At 38.0% G+C, this 26,887-nt stretch overlaps 1 protein-coding gene across 7 annotated transcripts in view; it reads right to left on the bottom strand.

The window, feature by feature from the left end:
* Positions 1-26,887, bottom strand: part of RBFOX1 (RNA binding fox-1 homolog 1) — a 2,292,172-nt gene that overhangs the window by 1,112,794 nt on the left and 1,152,491 nt on the right. For all 7 annotated transcript variants that reach the window (XM_073633001.1, XM_073633002.1, XM_073633003.1 and 4 more), the window contains exon 3: positions 15,975-16,118. In XM_073633001.1, the coding sequence (XP_073489102.1) occupies positions 15,975-16,118 (144 nt within the window). The remainder of the gene's footprint in view (positions 1-15,974; positions 16,119-26,887) is intronic.

A 26,887-nucleotide genomic window follows, 5' to 3' on the forward strand; every position in this document is an offset into this window, starting at 1 on the left:
TATAATATATATTCGTCAGGCCATCCGGCCCTCGGCTCTTACCCAATGACAAGGCTGTTATCACTCCACTCAGCTCCTCCACCGTAATTGGACGTTCTATTTCTTCTATGATTGTATTAGGCAATGTAGGCATTGATGCCTTTTTAATGTATTCCCGTATCTCCTCCCTGCATTGTCTCTCTATGTCCTCTGACTGCGGGGTATCTGTCGTTTGAATGTTATATAGTGCCTCGTAAAATTTCCAAAATTCTGTCGCTATAGCTTGAGATTTAACTATGTTTCTCCCCTGCACTAATAGGTTATGAACATGTCTAGATTCTTGTTGTTTTTTAAGTTGTTTGGCCAGTAACTGCCCGCACTTATTCCCCTGTTCATAAAACCTATTAGTAAAGTACCTGATTTTATTTTTAACTCTACGGTCCAGGCACTGTGAAAGCTCAAGTCGCAAGTTCTCTAATCGCTGGGTGTCTCCAGGGTCAAGGTTTTTTTATGTTTCCTCTCCAAAACACTGATTTTCTCCAATAACCCTTCTATTTCTTTCCTCCTTTCTTTTTTAATATATGAATCATATACTATCAACTCCCCTCTAATAACTGTTTTATGTGCTTCCCACACCGCTTGATCTGACACTTCCCCTGGCTCATTTATTTCAAAATATGCTTTTATTTTAATGGATAACTCCTCCACTATGTTTTTTTTTATCTAATAATGACTCGTTCAGCCACCAAGTCCGTTCTATATGACCTCTTTGAATTGGAGAAATGGTCAATGTTATGGGGGCGCCGTCTGAAATGGTTATGGGTTCGATTGTGCATTTAATTACATTCTCTAAGTAAAATTGGTCTACCAGAAATAAATCCAGGCGGGAATACATGCCATGCGTTTTAGAGTAATAACTGTAATCCTTGACTCCTGTATGCATTATCCGCCGACTATCTACCAGGTGTTGCACACGAAAAAGTTGCTTTACATGATTTAGAGCTCTGAAAGAAAGCACCGTTTTAACCCGTTGATGTATCCATACTTGGATCCAATGTAAGATTAAAATCCCCACCCAAAATCAGGCATCCTTGCCTAAATTTTTCCAGTTTCCTTAAAATCTTAGCAATAAAATTAACAGTCCCTTCATTGGGCGCATATATTGATGCTAATGAATAACATGCACCATGCAGTGTACCCTTCACAAATAGGAAACGTCCCTCTGGATCTATCTCCAACGACTCCATCTTCCAGGGGCACGACTTCCTGAAAGCAATTGTAACCCCCTTGCTCTTGCAATGGGTGACACTGCATGGTACCATTGATTAATAGCATATTGAGGTAAACTAGGTATAGACCCTTCCACAAAATGTGTCTCTTGTAAAAGGACCACATCTGCTGCGAGATGTCGCAGTTCCAACCAGAGTCGCCCCCTTTTATGTGGTGAGCGCAACCCCCTTACATTATATGATATAACTTGTAATACTGCAGCCATTTCCTAAAATATCCCCCCAGACCTCCAAAAGCCAAAATCATGGTACCTTCCCCATTCCCCTCTCCCATTTCTCTTGCCTCTGATCCTAGTATATTGTAAAGCACTGCGTAAACTGTTGGCGCTATATAAATCCTGAATAATAATAATAATAATAGTAACCCAATATCAAGTAAACCATAACAATAAGATAAAAGAAAAAAAACATTCCCTTACTAAATACTCCACCCTGGAGTATATCAACTAATAGGGGGAGGGATCTGAGCAAAAGAATATACCTCATGCCCAAACCTCCCCCCTCCCTGCCATTAGCAGATTAACTAATCCCTTAACTCAGGACCAACCTATTGACCAAAAAATGGTCCCCGTTTCCCAGTTCCTCAATACCTCCCTAGTCCCTGGGCATTTTACCTTTAATTCCCCTCCCTGGTGACTGGATCTATAAAAAAAAAAAGGGGGGTAGGGGATGGGGGGGCACCCCCCTATCTCTTCACATAACCTTCTTCCTAATAGATTTACTTTGCCTTTTGCATTTCACATTTTGTTATACAGTTCAACCTATTACTCCCCTGCCCCTCTAGATCCAAATTTACACAAATATCATCTTTCGGGGAAAAAAAAAATAATAAAGATATACATCCAGTCCTCTAGGTAGTCTCTATGTGGGTCTATTTGTGTCTTCTTAAGCAATTTCCACGTTGGCCTTTTGCCATCTCTTGCCATCACTCTGGATGTTTTAAAAGCGATCCTAGAGGATTTGTTCTCCAATCTGTAAAGTCCACCAGGGGTATCTCTAAAATTTCCACAAACGACTCTAAATCGTCTTGTGTAGGGTTGCAGTTTTACCATTCCTAGAGGTCCTCAGACTAAATGGGTACCCCCACTGGTATTTAACCTCTGCTGAGCGTAAGGCTTCTAATAGGGGTTGGACTAAGCGCAGTTGATAAAGAGTCCGCCGCGATATATCTGGGTACAAGGCTAAACCTACATCATCAAAAACAATTTCGGGCTTACTACGGGCCATCCTCATAACTGCTCTCTTTAACTGCATATCTGTGCACCTTACAAACAACATCTCTTGATGTATCCACCTGCTGAGCATTCTGGGCCTTCTGGGGTGGGGTCCGGTTTGCCCGATCTATCTCTATTGTTTCTGGTGCAGAGTCTCCCAGGATCTGGCAGAATATTTTTTGAACTGTTGGAATCAACTCGGGCATTTGGATTGATTCAGGTAAACCCTTTATGCGGATATTCTGTCTTCTATCCCTGTTCTCATAGTCATCCAACTGATCTCTGTAAGAATTTAGCACATCTTCATGATTTTTGATAGCATCTTGAACATCCGCCACTGCGTGTATCATGACTTCATGGTCATTTTCCACTTTTTCTACTCTGTGTCCCAGATCCTGTATGTCCTCCCTTAAACCCTTCACAGCTTGCAGACATGACTGTTCCATGGCACTTATTAATTGCTGAATGTCCGTTTTTGTAGGGAGGGCCCTCAGTAATTCCCTGATATCCCTCCCTGTGTCCTCTGCATGTGTAACTAGTCCGGGGGGCCACCTTTCTTCATTATGTGGATTTGAGCTATTAACCGGTAGGGTCTTATTATCTCCCTGCAGACCAGGATCAAGACCTGTGTCAGACACTATTTGTATACCTTGTGAAATCGTCTGACCCATGTTTGGGGCTGGAGCATTTCCTCCTGTTATGGCCTCTGCGCAATATGGAACCTCTAATGTCCCCCCACTAGGTTCCAGGTGGTCCCCATTACCCTGCTCCTGTATCCATGGATTTTGTTTGCTTAGGGAGTTAACAAAGTTCATGTCCTTATGTCTAATACTGCCGTGGTCCGTTGCTAGGATTCCCCCAGGGGGCAATACATAGATCTGATTGGGGGTCCTCACATCCTCCCCCGTCCTCGGTGGGCCCTGTCTGGCTCCTGGGGTACTCTGCTCCAGGACTTTCCTCCCCCTTCCTGCTGCAGGAGATCTCCTACCATGTTACATATGGCCTCTTCCTGCTGCCTGGGTACCTTGAATTGGCGTTGATGATCCCCGTTCTGTTCACGCCATGCCACTGCTGGAGTTTATGCTACTGCCCTTTCTCTCGTCCTGTCTCCCCGCTTGCTTCCAAGGCACGAGGGGACAGGTAGGCTTGCTTTACGTCCACCGAGCTCCGACCTCCTCCGGCTGGCTGAAGCACCGCTTGTCTGCGCATCGTCATGATCAGCTGACCAGCCGATAAGCTGTTCCGTTAGTGCTGTCTGCCTGGGATTTTTAGTTAGGGGTGGAGCGCTCACTCAGACACATCCACTCCTCATGCCCATGCTTATTATGAGTCTTTTAAACATATCATTTTTTTTCCACAAGTTTTTGGAAAATTAGTTCATAGGGACCAGTCAGGATTCATTCCCACTAGATCTACAGCCCAAAACCTCAGAAGACCAATACAGAAGAAGACTTTACAAATACCCTATAATCCAGGCAACCATACTATTTTCTCCCTAGATGCAGCTAAGGCCTTTGACAGTGTCAAATGGCCTTACCTGTGGGCAGTTTTGGAGCGAATGGATCTAACTTTGTTAAGTGGGTCAAAGTGTTGTATTCCAACCCCTCAGCTAGGATTAGAGTAAATGGGGAATTATCAGAGCCTTTTACACTTTATAGGGGCACCCGGCAGGGGTGTCCACCTCCACCCCTATTATTTGTATTGGCCATGGAACCCTTGGGTTTCGGCGGAGTACAGGAACAAAAGTAGTATCCCTAAATGCGGATGACACCCTACTATATTTGGGAGACATTCAGGGTATCTTACAGGCTGTTATTTCCCTTGTTGTGGCTTTTGGAGCCCTCTCAGGTTTTTCCATTAATTGGAACAAATCGATTCTCATGCCATTAGACATGTTATCTGCTCCCTTACCTAAATGTGCTCGGTCAGTGCAGATCGTTTCCCACTTTCGCTATTTGGTAAGGACCAGGGAGGCATGGTCGTTCCACATGCTAGATTTTAGTATCTTACTTCTCAATTGCAGCAACCAGGGGGCTGAGGATATGTAGACCCCTGTGTTCCTATCTGTAACATTATTACTCCCCAAGGAGCAAATGCACCCATCCTTACTTTTCTGGAGGCAGAATTTTCACATTTAGAATCTACAGCACCAACGATAGTTCTTTTGTGGACATTGTGGTCATATATTAAAAATATGCTGGGAATACAGGGGTTCTTACCCCAGATCCCGCTATGGCGTAATTCTTACTATTAGAAAGTGCTTAAACTAGAGGGATTCCAGGATTGGGAGAGGACGGGAATACACTGCATTTCTCAATTATACAATGAATTGATTCCCAAATTCTTTTCAGATCTACAAACTGAGTTTACCCTTCCCCAGGGTAAATTTTACATATATTTGCAATGGCAGCATGTCCCACAATCATAGTTCAGATCTTCCAGGCTCTGTCCAAGTGACCACCCCATGATTCGGAAAGGTTCTCTCAGAAAGGAATAAAAAAGGCATGATCTCCATAGGCTAGTCTATTCTCCTTGATGCCCTTCAGAACTTCACTGTATTGCCCTGTAGGAAAGGATGGGAGAAGGATAGAGGTGCCATTGATGGTGAGACTTGGGAACTTTGTCTGTCATCTGGCCCGTTGATCTCAGTATCAGCATCTCAAAAGCTTTCTCATATTTATTTACTGCATAGAGTTTATAGAACACCGGTCCAGCTACATAGATGGGGTAAACGGAGTGTCAAATATGTGAACGTGATCATGGTGACCTCATTCACATGATCTGGAGATGCCCTAAATTAGTCCACTACTGGACACAGCTTTTGCACATGATTTCACAGGTGTATATATAGACACGAAAGGTGCAGTGCTAAAAAAAAAGGGTGTTTTAAAGGAGAATACAAAGTATAAAGTTCATAATGAGAAGAGTCCAGATATTGTGATTCTGAATTGTGAACAAAAAATCTTGTGAGGAATCCTCCACCAGCGGGTATGCATACACTGCCTCTTACTGTAATCTGTGGCCCACCCTATAAAATGGTCACAGGTGCTCTTTACAAATCAGATCACTCCAGGTCACTCCGATATCAAACGGCAAAAAAATTGCTTCCACATCAGATAGACTCCATATGACAGAAACTCTGCCAGATGTCAACAAAGCAGATAGACATAGTATGTTCAAAAAGGGGGGTTTATTAAAACAGTTTCCAAAATACACACTTACCATACAGAAGAAAAAACTTGCAAGTGAATCTATTTAAAAACAGAGATGTTTCCAACCAACAAGATGGCCGACCTCGGTGGGTGTCAATGTCACATGATCCTAGTAGGTGTATATGTTTAGGATCCCAAGAAAGCCCCTTGTGTGTCTGCTGGGTGCCCTGGAAAAGGAATCCCTAACACCACAAGCTCACTCTGTGGTTTTTAGACTGCTGTATACTGCTCGTAAATTGATTGCGCAATATTGGATTGTCTCCCAGGTACCTTCGAGACAGCAATGGATGGAACAATGGATGGAACAAGTAATTAATTTGCTAATGCATGAAAAGCTGACCTGTCAACATAGAAATGTTTCCCGTAAATTCTACTCTATGTGGCAGCCATTGTTAGATGTCTCTGGCCTTGTTCCCCCCAACTGGTTAGAGATAGACTTCTTCAGGTATAGGTTCCTGACAGGGAATGCAAGACTTTTGATGATGGTTCTGATCCAGGTATTAAAGCTCCATAATACAATTGACCAAATGGGTCGCACTTTGTTTTTTCATTTCATTTTTTTTTTTTTACTGTTTTTTTTCTTTTCCTAGCTCTGAGTAATATGGTTGGGTTTGTTCTTCTTTAATACAGGTTACTTTATTTCATGTAATTTTGTGCATATTACTATTTTGTATGTCAGTTTGAGATACATGTGTATATGTTACCATTGTCTCAGTTTGTTAAAAAAAAATTGTGATGCTTCTTGTATGTACATACTTCTGTTTGATATTGTTATATTGTATCTTATTCACTGATGTGTATTTGCTGACATGTATCTAAAGACTCATGCAATCAACATACTTTTCTTAATAAAAAAAAAAGTGAATGTGAACAGCTACTGCAGGACAAGATTGGTAATTCCTTGCTCTCTACCCAGCTTGCTTCCGTCAGTGGCGGCAGCGATGGAAACTCTGCTCTTGGTGTCACCCCATAGCCAACCACCTCTTCCCCCCTCCCCCTTTTTGGGTGTTTTTTTTTGGGGGGGGGGACAGCGAGGACCTGGACTTGCCAGTCTGCTATTGCAGGTCATACGCTGACAACTCAGAGACTCTTATGGAATACCACTTCCATAGGCTCTGGGGACAAGGGTTAAGCATAGCTCATCAAGCCTGTACATTGTTTGTTCCTTGTTTAATGGTGTGTATTATCTCAATCCCTTATACAACACTGTGACAGCTTAAGGGCTACCTTGAGGTTGGCGAACTCTAACCCATACATCCATGACAGAATATGGTGGTGGGGATAGACGTCCCAGAGATCCCAGAGTAAGGGGAGGCCCTTACCCTGTTCACACTGGCCATTATAGCCTATAGGGGCTCTCATGTAGTAATAAGGTATAGGGCTCTATATCCTTCCCTATGCTAGTTATTGCAGGGATTATAATAGAAACTTGATGCTTGCAGTTTATTGGGGCCCCTGACCTCTGGACTCATCATGAATTTTGGTGGTCCTGGGATCGGGGTCTCTGACATTTCTAGTTGGCCAATATGGAGGCAGTCTAATTGTTAAAATGTTAAAATTATTAAATGTTATTAGTTTGAACTGTTAACTCGTTATTTTACTCTGTCTAACTGCAAGTGGTCCTATTCTATAAGATAACATGTTAATATAGGGTGCTACCCCCGACCCATCAAGGTTCCCTAGTTTGCTGGAGGGGAGGGAGGCCAGAGTGGGCCTTTCTCACCCAGTGTGGGAGGTCCTGCGCGGTATCACTCCACCCAGCAAAGCCGAGGTTTCTCATTAATCTTCATGCTTACTCTCTTGGGTCTCTGGATGGTAGGAAGTGTGTATATTTTTGTTTAGGTTCTAGGTTTCTTCCCCACCTCAAGAAGGCAGGTATCCCCCTTGAAAGTTGCCGGAATAGCCTCACGTTACTTTTGTTTTTCACCTCTTCCCTTATTAGGTAACTCAGCTGGACTGGTATTACTTCCGGTACCTCTCTTGCGATAACCACATAGGGGATAGCTTGCTTGGGCAAGTGTTAAGCCTCTCTTGGGTCACTGGTAAGCCCAGAGTGACTTCCTGGAGTGTGCTTAACCTTTACTTCTGTTCTTCCGTTCTCTTTAATTCCCCTCTTCCCCTCTTTTTCTCTTTCTATCCTTTTCTATTTGTTTCTCTCCCTCGGTTCTCTGTTCCCTACCCCCTTCTCCTTTTCATAGGCCCCGTCCCCTGAAAGTTTGTAGGTAGCACTGACAAGCACCTCTGATTACTGAACATGCCTTCTGTGGTGCAAACATCAGCTCCTCTAACTCTCAAGGTCTATTCCTTGAATGCTAAAGGCCTTAATATCCCGGAGAAGTGTAGCAGTATTCTTGCTGAGGCTCACCACCACCACAGAGCTCAAGTAGATTTTGCTGTTTTGTTTTATTTTTGCTGTTTTGATACCTGCACTTTGTAACCACAGACTAGTGAATAAAGCACACCTTTGCTTTCACAAAGATCCCGCTGTCTGTTCGTGCCTACTTCACTGTGCTGTGACCCATCCAGGGGGTCCTGCACACCCCGCTTCTGAGCCAATCCCTCCAATCCCTCACAATATATATATAGATATATATCTATATCCATATATATATATATATATATATATATATATATATATATATATATATATATATATATATATATATATATATATATATATATATATATATATCTATATCTAGATATAGATATATACATTATATCTATATCTATATATAGATATATATAGATCTATCTATCTATCTATCTATCTATCTATCTATCTATCTATCTATCTATCTATCTATCTATCTATCTATCTATCTATCTATCTATCTATATCTATATATATAGATATATATATATATCTATATATATCTATATCTATATATATAGATATAGATATATATAGATATATATAGATATATATAGATATATCTATATATATCTATATATATCTATATCTATATCTATATATAGATACATATATCTATAAATAGATAGAGATATATCTATATATAGATATATTGATAGACTATATATATATATATATATATATATATATATATATATATATATATACGCAAATACATAACACATATAGCTTCCAATAGGAGCCAGTTGAGATTTAATGAGCTTACAAAATTTAAATGAGTGAACCGATTTCTGTAAATGTATATTATTCTGAATTATATTAATTCACACATCTACAAACACTTCTCGATAAAACAATTCATGCCGCTTTATTTTCCTACTGATGTTTTTTAGGCTTTTCTTTGTAAGCATTCCAATCGTTCCTTGTACTTGCCTGAACTTTTCCTTTTTTATTACATGCATTTTATTACATCACAAGTTATTAGTCAAACTTTCTATATAAAGTATTGCTGTAGTGAGAGTAACCATTTCCACTCAGCATTGGTGTTGGTCATTTTCTCTCAGTGGTGGTTAGTGCCCATATCAATCACATAGGACCACCCAGTTGAAAATAAATAGAGAAAAGCCTTGTGAGTCACAATGATATAATGCCTCAAGTGTGGAGAACACCTAGCTGCCCGCGTAGAACAAGTTTAATATACCATGCATTACTGTATATATAAAAAGATACGCTGCACTGAGGTGTAAATATAATTCTTAGAAAATATTCAAAATATTAAAGAAAATGATAAAAATAATGTGTATATGATTTGCTGAAAATACTGTATAAATAACCTTTCCAGCCTTAGTGCAAAAAGATACAAATAAGAGCAATGGATATTCAAAAGATAAATCTATGTATTAAAGTGCAACGTGTAAATGGTATGCTAGATGTAATAACATCCAAGCAAAGATAGCAAATGTTCAGCCGGTGCAAATGTACATAATAAATCAAAAATTATATATATCTACTTACATGAGTACCCCACTGTGGGGATTTCTTTTATCACAATAAACCTTTTAAACGATATCACACTATCCAGTTTTTTCTTTTATTTTACTTGTGGAGCTGCTGCTGAGACTGTGTACCTGGATACCATCACTGAGCCATGGGATGGCTCCTAAGCGTGTTTAGACTCAGTATCACAGCTGAGTCACACGCTCTGAGGTGAGCGGTTGTCCCGGGGGGTCACTGGATGACACTTGAGCATGGTTTTCTGAACACTAAGCATTAAGAATATTGCAAGCAAGTTGGATTCTCTCTATGAACTATTTTTATGGACTCTCTATATACATCTTATTATTAATATATTGGATTCACTGATCACGTGCTATATTGTTTTCGGATTTGATATTTGTATTCATTGTGTGGCACTTGGCACTTTCTTTGTATTTTGCATGTATTGTTATATATTATTTTGCACATTGCACTTTTGTCTCATGTAAGTAGATATATATAATTTTGATTAATTATGTACATTGGCACCGGCTGAACATTTGCTATCTTTGCTTGGATGTTATTACATCTAGCATACCATTTACACGTTGCACTTTAATACATCGATTTATCTTTTGAATATCCATTGCTCTTATTTGTGTCTTTTTGCACTAAGGCTGGAAAGGTTATTTATACAGTATTATCAGCAAATCATATACACATTATTTTTATCATTTTCTTTAATATTTTGAATATTCTCTTAGATTTATATTTACACCTCAGCGCAGCGTATCTTTTTATATACCCAGTTGAAAATAACCAGGAGCCAGTGTAATTTTACAGAGTTCTCTCTGCTTAATATAATGGAGAAAGCTCCATGACTGAAGTAAAGCCGGTCATTTTGGATAGCTCATATGACTCTCCTACTAAATTTCACAATCACAGAAATTGTTTTTAACTAGCTATCTGCTTCTCCCTAATTCTGACTAGTGTATTGTGTACTGTGTAATAAGTACATAGAATAGAACTGTTGTCATTTTTGTCCCAAGCACAGTAAAGCAACAAGAGCCACTGCGGGAGTGAATAGAACCTCTCAAGCTCCTCCCTTTCCTATGGGCCTCAGCTTTATCTCTTACCTATTTGGGGATACAATTAGTAGTTCCTACTAGTAATATGCTAAGTTTAAATTATAAAGCCTTGCTCAAAAGTTACATGATCTATGCAATGACTTACACTCTGTTCATGCCTCCTGGGCTGGAAAAATAGCTTTAACTAAAATTTTTCTTATGCCTCCTGTTTTCTACTTCTTCGGTTTCATCCCAGTCGCAATTTTGTTCACCCTGCTTGCTGTTCTCCAACTAACTCTTAACACCTTTATTTGAGACAGCAAATATCCTACAATGAGACACTCCATTCTCTGTACCCTAACATCTGTTTCGGGAATGGGATTGCGAGATCTCAAGAGTTATTACAAAGCCACTTTATTAACTCAAGACAACCAGTGGTGGGCACATGCCTCTTACCCAGCATGGGTACAAATTGAGGAAGCATCTCTGCAATACCCTACCAAACTTCTTCTGGCTTCACTATGACTACAATGCCACTCACCCCACTCCTTCCTCTCCACAGTGAATGCCACTATTAAAGTCTGAAGAGCTATACTACATCAGGCACATGGCCTCTCAAAACAATCCTTGTCATACTTCCCACTCTCTACCTTGGAACTTATTTGTGAGGAGTTTAGCGCCACATGGATTTTGGTTGGTATCAACACCATCTGAGATCTCTTCCAAGATCTACACAGTAAATGTAAAATTCCTCATCGGGACTATCTCTGGATTAGGCATGCTCTGAGATCTGTTGCATGGTCAGAGTTCACTTTATCAGTGCATATAAAAATAAACAGTGCAGCGCTAAATAAAGACATGTGATGAACATGCATAAAATTATTCCAAAAACCAAGTAAATTCATAAAAGTGCAATTCCATAGAAATGTCCATGAGCAATATGTGCAATCGCATATAAGCAATCAGGGTGAAAAAGTCCCTCAAGCCTTGAAAGTAATGAAAATACGATAGGGTAAGTGTCTCACCAGCCAAAAAACACAACTGCACTTGCCAGAGGATGTGTGACCCCCCTAATAGAATGGTCTACTGTGCTTTATTTACAATAACCAAGCCAGAGATTTGGACCTCCTAGAAATCCTCGCCTGTCACTGGATAATATGTGCCATAAAGAGGGATGGATAACAGCCAGGAAGCAAAGCCCTCCCGATGTCAGTTCAGCAAAGGAGAAGGTGAGAATTGCATCTATTTCTGTTGATGAGAAATAATCTGTTGGGATGGTTGGCTGAGTGGCAGATGACTTGTTGCAGCATAGATATTTCCAACCACCCCTGTGACCGTATTTCTGCTGTTTCCTTCGCTCCGATGTAAAAAACCAGACCGGTGTTTTCCCTCTATAAATCCTAGTAAAGTACCATTAGCAGAGGAGGAAAATGATGGATCAGAGTCTGTAGAAGAAGCTCTAGTGACCAGTCTAGGTGGACGAGGTGAGAATGTTGTGTAGGTGCCAAGAGTACGCCTGGTTAGTAAAGGTTTAGATGTTGAACTGCTTCAGCTGCTTGGCTGACAATGCAGACTGCAGTGTAGACTCTACCTGTGTGATCTGTGCATCCAGAGCAGCTTCTTCCTTCTGGAAACATCAACGCTGCAACAAGTCATCTGCCACACAGCCAACCATCCCAACGGATGATTCCTCATCAAGAGAAATAGATGCAATTCTCACCTTCTCCTCCGCTGAACTGACATAGGGAGGGCTTTGCTTCCTGGCTGTTATCCATCCATCTTTATGGCACATATTATCCAGTGATAGGTGAGGATTTCTAGGAAGTCGAGATCTCTGGCTTGGTTATTGTAAATAAAGCGCAGTAGACCACTCTTACTGGGGAGTCACATGTCCTCTGGTAAGTGCGGTTGTGTTTTTTTGGCTGGTGAGACTTCCCCTATCGTATCTTCATTATTTTCATGGCTTGAGGGACTTTTTCATCCTGATTGCTTATATGCGATTGCACAGATTGCTCATGGACATTTCTATGGAATTGCACTTCTATGAATTTACTTGGTTTTTGGAATAATTTTGTGCATGTTCATCACACGTCTTTATTAAGCTCTTCACTATTTGTTTTTATATTTTATATATCAAGTGTCTATACATTGTGCACAGATGCTGTTTTATTGTATTTATTTTCAGATATACATTTTTTTATTATCAGTGGATATAACATAGGCTTATGAGCGGTCAACATCAACTTATAAAAGAACCCCGTACTTCTATTGACTCCTGACCTCCCCACCCAACCCACAAAAGCTACCATCAATGAGGAAATTTGAACACATTCTTAACTTCTCAACAGACTTGACAAGTTGGCACTTAACAGCTCAAAAGCTTCTACATCACTGGTATCACACCCTGTCAAAGCTCTCACATCTTTTTTCTCTCATTTCCCTAATTGTTGGAGTCAGTGTGGCTGTTTTAGATCATCTGTTCATATATGGTGGACTTGCCCAATACTATTACCCTTTTGGAAATGTACAGGTTTTAATAGGAAGTGTAACTGGTATATCACAAGCAGTCACACCTTAGTTTGATTTGCTGGGACTGGGCTTGGTACAGTAGATTGTCCCAGACACTTCCATGCTTTAATTACACAAACCTTTATTGCAGACTGATTATCCATCACATGCAAATGGAAGAGTAATGCTCCCCCATCTATACAGCAACTTATTAGCATCCTTAATCATCACCTACTCTTGGATTTTACGTCAGAGTGATGCCCCTAGTTGACTGACCCTAGAAGCCATATGATTACTTAATAACAAAGACTCCCATTCTTACCAAAACCGCACACATGTTCTGTTGCTCTCTGTATTCATACCAAGTCCTAGCCCCAGCAGAGCCATGCTGAGCAATATTGAATCACTCATTGGGGATTATTTACTAAAGCTGGAGAGTGCAAAATCAGGCTCACTTATGCAAAGAAACCAATCAGCTTCTAACCAATCCGCTTTCCTCAGCTTTCCTCAACTGATTGGTTTGTATGCAGAAGTGAGCCTAATTTTGCACTCTCCAGCTTTTGTAAATAAACCCAATAGTCTCATTGTCTCTTATAGGATTTTAAATTATCTAGCTTCTCTACACCCCCACTTCCCCCTTTAATCATTCTTCTCTTTCCTCTTTTGATCTGATTTGATCTGAATTGACCTGACATCATTTGACTCGATCTGATTTCATTAGATTACACTCAAATACTACTGGTAACTTACACCGTTTACTCTATAACTCTATGTTTTTAAGTGATCGTGGTCTTTAAGTACTATAAGACCAAGCATGAACCGCTTGATTTCTTTTTTGTATTTGTTACTTGAAAACCTTTAATAAACTCAAGTTTAAAAAAATGCCATTTGGGCATTTCCATTTTTGCAGTCAAATTTGAGAAAACCCCACTATATACACTACTGTGGTAAAGGTTTAGACAGATGTGAAAAAATTGCTATAAACTAGGAGTGCTTTCAGAAATAGAAGTGCTAATAGTTTATTTTTTATCAATTAACAAAATGAAAAGTTAAGTAACAGAAGAGAAATCCAAACCAAATCAATATTTGGCGTGACCACCCTTTGTCTTCAAAACAGCATAATTTCTTCTAAGTACACTTGCACACAGTTTTTGAAGGAACACTGCAGGTTGTTCCAAACATTTTGGAGAACCTTGGAGAATCCTTCTCTCTCTTCATGTAATCCCAGACAGACTAGATGATGTTGAGATCCGGGCTCTGTTGGGGACAAAGCAAGACTTCCAGGACTCTTTAGAGGACTCCATGACTCTTTGTTCTTCTGTGTGTTCTTAATAACAATGGCTGTATATTTGGGAGTTATTGTCCTGCTGCAGAATAAATTTGGGACCAATCACACGACTCCCTGATGATATGGCATCATGGATAAGTACCTGCCTGTAATTCTCAGCATTGAGGACACCATTTATCCTGACCAAATTTTTAACTCCATTTGCAGAAATGCAGTTCCAATTGTATTGCTCTCCAGCCCTTTGCAAACAAATTGCCTCCTGCTACAGACAAATATTTCAAATTTTCCAGAGGACCTGTTGCCATTTTTCTGCAGCCTATTTCCTATGTTTTCATGCATAGTTGAGTCATTTTTTTTCCATGTCAGAGGTATGAATTTTTGGCCACAGTTCTTTCATGAAGACCATTTCTGGCCAGATATATCTGGACAGTAGAAAAGTGTACCTGGGTCCCACTGGTTTCTACCAGTTCTGTGATAATGGCACTGCTGGACATCTTTCAATGTAGAAGGGAAGTAATTATGATGTGTCTCTCATCTGTTGCATTAAGTTCCCTTGGCTGACCACTGCATCTACAGTCCTCAATAATGTCCATTTTTTGTGCTTCTTCAAAAGAGCTCAAACAGCACATCTTGAAACCCCAGTCTACTTTAAAATCTTTACCTGGGAGAAACCTTGTATATGTAGTATCACTACCTTGAGTCTTGCTGTTGTGCTCATTCTTGCCATGGTATATGACCTGTGGCATGAAATTGTCTTCCACAGTCTCACCTTAGTAGCAGAGTTTGGCCGTTCCTAATCCAGTTTTAAGCCTCCTACATATCTGTTTCTTTTTCAGTTAATGACTGTGTTTCAACCTACATTAAATTAGTGATCATTAGCACCTGCTTCGTATAATAGGTTAATCATACACCTGACTCTAATCCTACAAAATCCCTTAATTTGTACAAGGGTACAAAGTGTGCAAGTTTAAAAATTGATGCTGGTTTGCAGCTAAAGGGCAGTCAAACCAAATAATGACGTCATTTAGATTTCTCTTATGTTTGCTTACTTTAAGAATAAACAAATAAAATATATATTTTTTAAAGCATTCTTACTTTATAGCATTTCTTCACACATGCCTAGAACTTAAATATTTCTTACCTTAGGTGTTTCTAAGAGAAAGCTGTCATGGCTGATTCTGGGAATTTCTGGACAGTTTTTGTCCCCAGAGTGACCTATGCCTAATTTTTTTACGTTAAATTAAACATGTAACAAATAATAGGTAGGTTTTATTCTAGTTTGGCTGCAAAAGTGTTCTTCTTATCAATCATTCAAACAAACACACACATGCACATATATGAAAATTAGTTTTCAGTTTGAAAAGTGGATGCTCTTTGCAAATATTCAATCACCTGCAAGAAAAAAAAAAAAAAAACATTTTTTCTCTCACATGATTGAATGATTTATGTGAGCCTCCTTTTTGTCTAATTTAAGTGAATATTGACAATGTAAAGTGAACATTCACTTCGCTAAGTGAATAGTCTCTATTCCTTTAGTAAATCAGCCCAAATTAGTTTAGGTACTTACTCCAAACATTTGTCTAAGATCTGGATCTCTAAACCTGAAAGGAATATTTGAAACATGGAGTCTCTTCGGCTGTGTTTTGTTTTCCGTGTTTTCAGAAGACTGTGTCTGTTGTTGGCCATCAGTCTGTGCTGAGTCATCTGTTTGCTGAAGAGAAAAGAAAAAGATTTAATGAAAACTGTAATTGTTAATCACATTTTTTCCAGAAATTCAACAGCATGGATATTTCAAAATTGTAGACAAAATGAATAAAAACTAATGCTAATTGTTTGTAAAATAAAGCTTGCAGAATGCTTTGCTTTATATTTATGCACTATGAACATATTACACATAGCTTTACACAAAATATTTACACATTTACACACCAATTAAACACCTCCTTTTTTCACAACATCTAACTAATATAATCCTGACATTACACAAAAGGCAGTGTTACAGTATTATTTTACCTGTACAAATTATTTAAAGACTTCTCTGGAAGAGACTCATAATTTATTAAATGTATCCCCAGGCAAAACTTTTTTTAGTTTTGAATGGAAAAGTAAATGGGTTAGACCCTCTGTCATCATTAGCAGCATTTCTTACATAGAAACTGAAGGGTATATTTATAAAACATTTGAGGAGTAAATTTGCCCAGTGAAAGTACATGTACATTTATTATCTGCAAATGGGACAAAAAGTGAATGTTATTAGGTTGTTTCCTGTGCTGGTTGAATCTTTTTCATTGATTTAACATGGAATTGATCAAATTTGACCACTTGATTGTGATAAGTTTCATAGTAATTGCCTGTCACGTGTACATGTACTTTCACTGGGCAAATTATTATGCAATTATTTTTGTAAATACACCCCTGAGGGTTACATTTTTAATGCTGTCTGTGTCCCCTTTGGACATCACCCTATTTGTCCTGGTGATCATTGTCACTGGGAAAGAAAATAAGGAGTTGTCCTCAGAACAGGAGATAAAGAGATCATATTCAGGAGGGATGATCTAGGAACAGCTGTCTAACAGGTGAATGTCCCTCGCTTTGGGAAATTTCCTCTAATTCCTGTTGTGTCTCTGGGAGAGAAAGTGAATATAATAATGTGACCTAATGACTACATTAAGTGGGCAGTCTACCATGCCAGGTCAAGAAGTACATGAAGCATATTTCAGAGATTTGAACAGTATTTTACAATACTGTACAAAGTGGCATGTTATATGCAAGATAATAGAACTATATTATGTGTCAACATATAAGATGACACTAAATAAGGGGGGAGATTACGATAAATCCAGATATGTTAACACCATATGGGTGTGGGTCAGCGTATCCCAGAATACTACCAAAAAACAAAATTGGGGAAGAGACCTCAAGTAGAAGTGAAAAGTGGGTACTAAATGTGACCACAAGATTATAACACTGTAAAAAAAATCTTTATTAGGGACTACAACATATTACAAAACAAATAGCAAAAAAAATAACTTATCACCTCCACCCACCACTAAAATGGCCTTGTCATAAAGGAGGTAATATCGTCCAGAGCTCAAGTGGTCAATTATAATTCTGTGCCAAATATTCTTAGTCTATGTGTTAAGGTAACATTTTGTTTGGGGATACATACATTTATATATCCATATTTCAGATGACTGTTGCACTGTGTTTTGAAATCAGGGCTGTTCAATGTATTTTTTTCTCTTGAAAAAGTCAGTACATATATTTAGCTCTCTCTTTTAAGTAATTATAAGCAAGGCAATTGGTTTGGTCCTTGACTACAGTAAAGCTGGGTATACACACACAACCAGCTCGCTGAATGAAAAAAAAAATATTGACAGATTCCCACATCCATACAAGTTATATGGGTGCAAGGATCTCCTCCACCATGCTAATGTATTCTTGCAGCAGGGACTCCCCACCCAGTCCAAATACACAGATCGGAGCTGTAGCCATTGGCTGTAAGTACTGATTGAAAGCTGGTTTTCCAACAGGACCATTTGGCAGAAGCTGGTCTAAAGACAGGGGTACACACAGGCCAAACATGGTCAGTTTCTGCTAAACTGGCTTTTTTGCAGTCTGTGCATAAGTTTTGTATGGTTTAAAAATAAGAATAAAATAAAGCAATTGATTAAAAATGTTGCAGATTATATAATGAACACCCCCCATCATTATCTCATATGTTTTATTTAACTACTGAAAGCCTGGAACAAAATGCATTTTTATTAAAACTACTTAAATTTCCTCCTTTTTTCCCCTTTTTTTCTTCTTTTTTTCCAATTTTCCAGTTTTGAGGATGCTAGAGCAAAACAGAGCACCAAATTTCAACACAGAATGGGTCTGTGGAAATTTGCTAGGTAGGGCAGTGCCATGTCCTAAATATTAGTATAGTTTAACAAAAAGGGAGGTGGAAAAAATGGACTTTATAGGCACCAATCATAAAATTAAATATAAATATTTCATTATACACATAGTACACAAAGCAAAAACAGTATTCAGGATGCACTAATTTCAAGTGCTAAATTATTAAACCATTTTTTTCTTCTTCATTTATGGTTAGCAAACTTAATACAGTATCACTTGCATTCAAATATAAGAGATTGTTCTACGTATAGGAGAGTGTTCTATCTGTGGACGTATGTTGTAATGTGCAGTTAACTAGAGGCTATATTTATTGAACAGGCAAATCAACATGCACTCATCTATCTAGAGTTCCCTTCAAGTACCATCAATTCACAAGCATTTGCCATGCAGATCAGTGTAAGATACACTATGAATCCATGGGGGAAGCCTTAAGCCATAGGTCAACCAGGATTTAAGTTTGCCATCTTTACTTGCATGGCATGAAATGTGCAACAAGCGTGTGTTCCAATGAGTTTACAGGAGTGATTTTTTTAGAGAGACCCCATAAAAAATAGCTGAGAATGTTAAAAACGTATCTTGGTTGACAGCTTTAACATTTGCTGCATGCAGGATTTTTTATTGAATAATGGGAAATCAGCATATGCAGTGATTTGTGCTGAATATAACTTGATCCTGTGGAATTGCAATTAAATTATTTTAAACTTCAGTAAAAAATCTGATGTGGTCCTGGCAGATTATTTGACACTTTATACCTATTTATCTATTAAATGAAACATATTCCTTTCTACATGTCACAAATTCCTGGACTTTGGGTCCAAAATAGAGCAAACACAAAAATACCTAAATCACTGTGACCAATTTAACACAAAAAAAATATTCCTTTCTCAATCCATAAAGGCAATTTGCAATGTTCCAAACCAAGCACCTCATGAAACAAATTATTTTACATTCCTTGTCTTTGTGACAGATTATTCTACCCATATGTCATATCTGTGTAAAAATAGGGTTCTCTAACAGCAATTGTCTGGCCTTTTCTGTACTATCCCCACTCTTATTTTAAAATTAATCCCTCTACATATCCCACTACCTATGAATTTACACCTCTGATATCAGTTGAATGGGAATATTTTTTAGGCCGCACCAATTTAGCATTTACTCAATTGTAATTCAGCCACCTAGCACTTACATGTACATGATGTGCATTAGACTAGTGGTTCTCAACTAGTGGGCCATGATCCTGCCAGGCCACAGCTGTCTGCTGGCTTACATATAGAAATGTCCGGAGCTTAAATAAGTCTTCAAAATTGCCCTCCAATGGTGGACCAACAAAATGCATGCATGGCTCATTTTTTTATAATCACAATATGGTTATTTTTGGACTTTTCAGGCGGAAGAAGGGAGAGAGAGGAGAATAGACTAAACAAGAGACAATGAATTAGACAGATAAAATGAGGCTGAGAGAGAGCGAGAGAGAGAGTGAAAGAAAGAAGGAGAGAGAGAGTAAGAGAATAATAAATTGAGAAAGAATGAAATTGGGACAGAGATACAGAGAGATCGAAAGAGAAAAAACAAAAAAAGAGAAGGAGAGTTTGAGGATGAAAGAACCAGAGGAAAATAAAATGAGCGAGAGAAAGATTGGTAGACAGAGAGAAAGAAGGAAAGAGACAAGGAGAAAAAAGAGAAAGAGAGAGAGAAGTAGAGAAGGATGAAAAGAAGGAGACTTAACAGACTTAAAAAATTTTAGTCATTTTGTCTATTTAAATTTCAGCAACCCATATTTTTCATGGAGTACTCCCTTTTTTAATATATTTTAAACACATATTTTTTCATTGAATTTTTCTTTTTAATAAGTATAAACCTTTTATGCTTCCTTTTAGGAAATAAAAAAGAATACAATCGAATGGTATAGTCATTATGCTGCTGCACTTGTGTACTATAATATTATTATTTAATACACAGAATGGCATGTCCCATGTATATATATATATATATATATATATATATATATATATATATAACACTTTTCTAGTATTAGACAGTCCATGGTTTTGGTTCTATGAATCAGCATAAAGTACACCTTTTGTAAAACTATTAAACTATGTTTAATATTAGGGTGGATCATGATCTCTTACCAGTAAGTTTGAACATGTTTACATACTGAATAATACTTTGGGGGCTCTTAGTAACAGATTCTCTTGTTCCTATTTTAGCCCAGGTTCCAGCTGAGCTGCGGGAATGAAGTCGTGCGAGTTCAGCTGAACTCGCACGATATCACTCCCGCATGTCAGTCCAGATTTCGGCCGCAATTTCAGAAACATCTGTGCAGGTTTCTGCACAGATGTCAATGTATATCGCAGCCCGAAATCGCAAAAAGTTGTATAGAAACTACTTTTTGAAATCGATGCAGTGCCACAGATGCGACGTCGCACAGATTAGGATGGTGCCATCGTCGGCAATTTCCGGCAATTGCAATGTCAAATCGCATGTCAAATCGTATCAATATGAACCAGGGCTTAAGCAAGAATGTTTTTGCTTTTAATATGCTGTGTATATCCCTTAGGTGTTTGATTACACATGGTATCTTAACAGGTGAGGAGTTGTGCAGAATAGAGTTGGACAGATGCACACCATTATGCCAATGTATCAGTAAATGTTTTTACTTTATTGCATTCAGATGCCTCATATTCTCCTTAGTGTGGTTAATATACAAAAAAAGGGGCATAACTGCTGAGTAGCAATCCCATCTGTGAAAAAAAAGCATCTATAAAAGTAAGGCTTTAACTTACATTTGCAGAGCAGTGACACTTCACCTGTAAAAATGTAACATTTTAAAAAATGACAAGGACGTGTATGTCACATTGTCACAAGATTAAGTATATAGAATTCTTCTATAACATGTTATATACTTCATATTGAAGAGAAAACATAGCTAGAATAATGATTCAACACACTGAAAACTTTTTGTTTGCTTCTTAGTACAGCTATATGTGATTTATTTATGATTTGTACTCAGTGATATACACCCTTCTTTAAATGAAAAAAAATTGGCAGTTGCCCTGGAATTCTATAACCAGTATATAGTCATTCATCTGAGCAAACCATTTATAAAACATTTTCAGTAAGCATGCTTAGAAATTTAGTTTAATACATTAAGCTGTCCTTATGTGCACATGTAATAAAAAAAAATTAACACTTTTTCTTAAAATAAGTTTTTTTCTTTTATAGTACATGTTTGCCAATTGTATTACCTATGAATTTTGTAGTTCTTGAAGTGTGACTTATCATTTGTCATTTTCATCAAAAAGGTCATGTCCACTCATTTTCTGCATGACTCTCTACAGATCTTTTTGTGCTCAGCTAAGATTAACTTTCTAATTTAAAATCCAGACAAACAAGTATTTATATTAGAACATTATTGATGAGCAACATCTGGGGAGCTATGGGCACTGTATCAGTCACTCATTGTGTAGCTACTGTGACAAGAAAATCACTTACTCATAAGCATATAGAGTGTTCATGAAATTGCTTGCCTCATGAAACTGCCTATTTTTAATAAGAAAAATGAAGCATGTGTATGATATACCCCAAGAACCTGACATCATTTAATATCACATGTTATGATGTAAAACTGCAAGAAAATTCAAAAGATTTTTTGCCATTGCTTTAAGATTACATTAAGACTATGAGTTGTATTGTAAAATAGCCTAAAGTTATAACATGGCTATTTTCTTTGCTCTAAAAATGAAGGGTTTTACTAACTAATTTTGCAAAAAAATGATATTGAATTAAATAGGCAAAAACACAGACTTTGTAAATTGCAGCTACTTGTTGGCATATTAGGATACAAAACCCAACTTGGTAAGTACATATCTCATATAGAAAATGAAATCAAAAGCATACTGTCATTCTAAAGAGAGTTAAAAACCTGGTATGTGTCTGGCAGTTAGAATGTAAATTACATTTTTAATTTTACATACAGTAGATTGTCATCACCCTGTCAATGGGGAATGAACCCCATCTGATCACAGTAAATTATAGTGATCAGCAAGGTGTTAATTCTGCTCACAAGGATCTTTGCTAAAAACTTATGTCAACATTAGGCTGAGATATCGGTCTGCACTTGGGGTACAAACTGCCTGTTCGGTTTTTGAACCATTGCTAAATGTTGATGTACTGCATCAATTAGTCCAAGCAGGGTGGTCATTATAGGAAAATATAGGGTCTGGTGTTTGTTTGGCGTAAATTGGGAAACTATGGTCATTTCAATTTCATAAATAAGCTATCTGCCTGTAGGGTCTGTTATCTTTTTATTACAAACAAAGAACAGGTTTTCCTGATATTAATGAGAATGCCACGCTACTTTGTTAAAAATTAGCACTATAAATGTGGTACTATATAGATATATATATCTATATATATAGATATATATATCTATATATATATTATGGTAAAGTGCAGCACAGTGCAAATTAATATTGGATGATTTAAAATAGAAAAGGATCCACTGTTGCTCTCTCAAAAACGTTACCTCGTGCCCATCAGGGAAGAGAGGAGTGGCAGACAAGCTCAGCGCTGAATTAAATGAGGGCTCAAGTAAGTAAAAAGGGGGGTGAGGTCCCGATTTCGATGCCTAAACAATTTTTACACTGATGCAGGGAATGCATTATGGTAAAAAATGTTTAGGCTTTATAACCAGTTTAAAATTACCTGCATTGTATAGCAGCCACAAAATGCCTTTTCCCTCTATGAGGGACACTTAGTACCATCCCTTTTATTCCTTTGCTCCTCTGTTTTCCATAAAAGTTTGCATTTTTTGAGAATATTGCTTATGTACATACAGTATACGAAGATGAGGAGCATCTGGATACCCTGCAATGTCTGCAGAATATTGCTTGTGTACATTGATGGAACATGAAGATGAGGAGTATCTGGATACTTGGCAATGTCTGCATGACAGGGAGAATATTAAAAGTAATAGTTGCATTTATTTGGGGAGTTTAGGCCTCGGACATTATCTACAATTTTTTTGAGATGCTAGAGATAATTAAAGGTCTTTATAGTGAGGAAGAAAGAGGGATTATCCCATGAAATAATCCACCAAAAGCCAAAAAAACCTACAACATATCAGAAAAGAAAGAAAAAGTGAGGAGAAACTAGATCAAAAGAGTGTACATTAATGTGTAACTAAAAAAGAGCATTGCAAAGATGAAGATCTATCAAAATGGAAAGGGGTAGCAAGAGCATGGATAGATAAATTCCATCTCTGTCTCTAACATATACATGTACATATATCTTACTGTAGGGGTAGGCGAGGTTGTGGGAAATTAGAAGAAAGAACATTTAATCGATCCCTTCGCATGTTAGGATATCTTGCATTAAAAGGACCTTGTACACAGTGACACAATGCATGAGCTCCAGTTATTGAAAGACATATGGATCCATCAGAAAGGATCTTGAATACTGAAAGACATTCTTACACCAGATTTCTAGGGTCTAGCAAACTCGCATGGTTGCAACAGCAGGTTTAATGGAAGGGCAAGGGACCTTTTATTCCTAGTATCCTTAAATATCCAAACATCCTCAACTGGAACTATTAAGGTCTTCTTAGGGCAAGAAATGGCTGGGTTCATGGCTGGGACAGCCAATTTCTTTAGGAACCAATCTTCTATAGAGGGAAAAATACTTAGGAAGGATGAAGATCTTGTCAAAATTAGGCCAGTCACTGTACAACATAGGCCGTAAGAGTGGGAGTTCAGAAGAGGTTTTGGCATGTGAAGACATTTTGGTTTATCCTAAGTTGGTAACTTTTTTGGGGGGCATTGCAAACTGTTCTAAGTCAAGGCATGTGATCACTGTGGCAGTAAGGATTGAAATGGTATCCTTTAGCTTTGGAGAAATATTAGCAGATCAGATGTCCTCTTGTACCGAGTACTCAGACCCAGGCAAGAAATCATCCTCATTTACCTCTTTGTAAAATACATAGGCAATTCGAACAAAGTCATAGACTTAGGTGGAATGGATGAGGGAGGTCCCCTTTCTTGCCAAGTAGAAGGAGGGTGGTGCCTCAAAAGAGACTGGAAGGACCCATGAGTAGCATGATATCTGGGACAGGAACCTGGGCTAGCAGAATCACGACCCATAGGAAAGATGTGATAGACCCCCGTAAGTTTCTAACTGAGCATGTGTTCACTGGCCCATTTCCCTTGTGCCTATGATACACAATATATAAAGAGGGATATTCTACTTAGGGTACTCACAACCACTGCTGTAGAGCAAAAATGTTTAATACTTCTGTGACTAGTCACTGTAGACAACAGAAGTCCAAAATGTCCCACAGATCACTGTACTGAGATATGGTTACTGAAGCTGGAAGCAGAAGAAAGCCAGTCTGAAGTGTGCCCAAACAGGAAGGGGTGAGAAATAGGAAATGGTCGAACTGCTACCACCACTGGCTGTGACTAAATTAGTGTCCCTATTTGTAACCCATAGCAACTGTAGCAACAAATTGTGGGCTTTTGTGACAATATACAGTATGTGGGTAACAAACAGTCAGTTTATAACAACCAGACTGAATTAGCAAATGAGCTGAGTACTTAACTTGGATAACTGAAGTGAATACAATTTTCTAATTAAAATATTTAACATCATGCTCCCAGATAATGAGGGAATTATAACCAAAAGAGTGCAGCAACAAAAATATGTGCCAAATACCTATAATCAATAAAGTATGAATCTATACATCAACAGTCAATAAAACAGCATTACAAATATAAAAGTGCATCGGCTTGCAAATGCAGTGCAAAAATGACAGTCGACTCTGATATATTTTCTTATTCCTCTGTGCAGTCTGTTAACCCACACGTGGTCTTTTGCCAAATGACTGTCCACTGCTGATATATTCTTTTGTTTCACTGTGTACAATATCCCCTCGCATGTGCTCTCTTCCAATATAAAGTGCCAAATAGTGTTCACCTCTATGCTACACCACCTATTCATGCTGCCTCTTACCTCATCTGGAGATCCCCATAAAGGTAAGGTCAGCAAAATCCTTCCCAGATCACTGGGTGTAAACCAATGGTGTATTTAGGTTTTGTGCTGCCCTAGGCCTGACTAAACTCATGCACCCTCTCATTTAAATATGGCCCACCCCTTCCTGTCAAATCCACACCCCTTCCCGTTTAAGATCTGCCAGGATACCTGCAATCATCTCACGGAGAGGAAGAACAGGGAAATGCTGATGTAAACAAGCATTTCCCCTTTCTGCCTAGTGACAGGAAACTGATCACAGCTCCCTGTAATCGGGAGCGATGATCAGTGTCGTGTCACACGTAGCCCCTCCCCCCCACAGTTAGGATCACTCCTTAGGACACACTTAACCCCTTTATTACCCCCTAGTGATTAACCCCTTCACTGCCAGTCACATTTATACAGTAATCAATGCATTTTTAATCGCACTGATTGCTGTATGAATGTGAATGGTCCCAAAATAGCACCAAAAGTGTCCAATCTGTCCGCCATAATGTCACAGTCACAATAAAAATTGCTGATCGCCGCCATTACTAGTAAAAAATTAATTATTAATAAAAATGCCATAAAACTATCCCCTATTTTGTAGATTCTATAACTTTTGTGCAAACCAATCAATAAACGCTTATTGCAATTTTTTTTTACCAAAAATATGTAGAAGAATAGGTATCGGCCTAAACTGAGGAATAAAATGTTTTTTTATATATTTTTTGGGGATATTTATTATAGCAAAATGTAAAAAATAATGCGTTTTTTTCAAAATTCTTGCTATTTTTTGTTTATAGAGCAAAAAATAAAAACTGCAGAGGTGATCAAATACCACCAAAAGAAAGCTCTATTAGTGGGGGAAAAAGTACTTAAATTTTGTTTGGGAGCCACGTACACGTAATACAAATACAATACCAGTGTGTGGCACCCTAAAATTGTGAAAAAAAATGTGAAAGAATGCCCCTTTATAGTTGAGTTAAACACCTCTGATTATGAAAAATAAAAAATGTAAAGATGGCACTCACATGTATAAATAAAATATGAAAAACAGCACCTTACACTAAACAAATAATAGTGAACGATGCTCATACATCATACATGCCCTGTACACTCACGAATAACATGAAATACATATATATATATATATATATATATATATATATATATATATATATATATATATATATATATATATAGAGAGATATATAGATATATATCTATAGAGATATATCTATATATCTCTCTTTATATATATATATATATATATATACAGTGGGGACGGAAAGTATTCAGACCCCCTTAAATTTTTCACTCTTTGTTATATTGTAGCCATTTGCTAAAATCATTTAAGTTCATTTTTTTCCTCATTAGTGTACACACAGCACCCCATATTGACAGAAAAACACAGAATTGTTGACATTTTTGCAGATTTATTAAAAAAAAAAAATGAAATATCACATGGTCCTAAGTATTCAGACCCTTTGCTCAGTATTTAGTAGAAGCCCCCTTTTGATCTAATACAGCCATGAGTCTTTTTGGGAAAGATGCAACAAGTTTTCACAC

This window comes from Aquarana catesbeiana, linkage group LG06 (assembly GCF_042186555.1).
Source record: "Aquarana catesbeiana isolate 2022-GZ linkage group LG06, ASM4218655v1, whole genome shotgun sequence".
Taxonomy (NCBI): domain Eukaryota; kingdom Metazoa; phylum Chordata; class Amphibia; order Anura; family Ranidae; genus Aquarana; species Aquarana catesbeiana.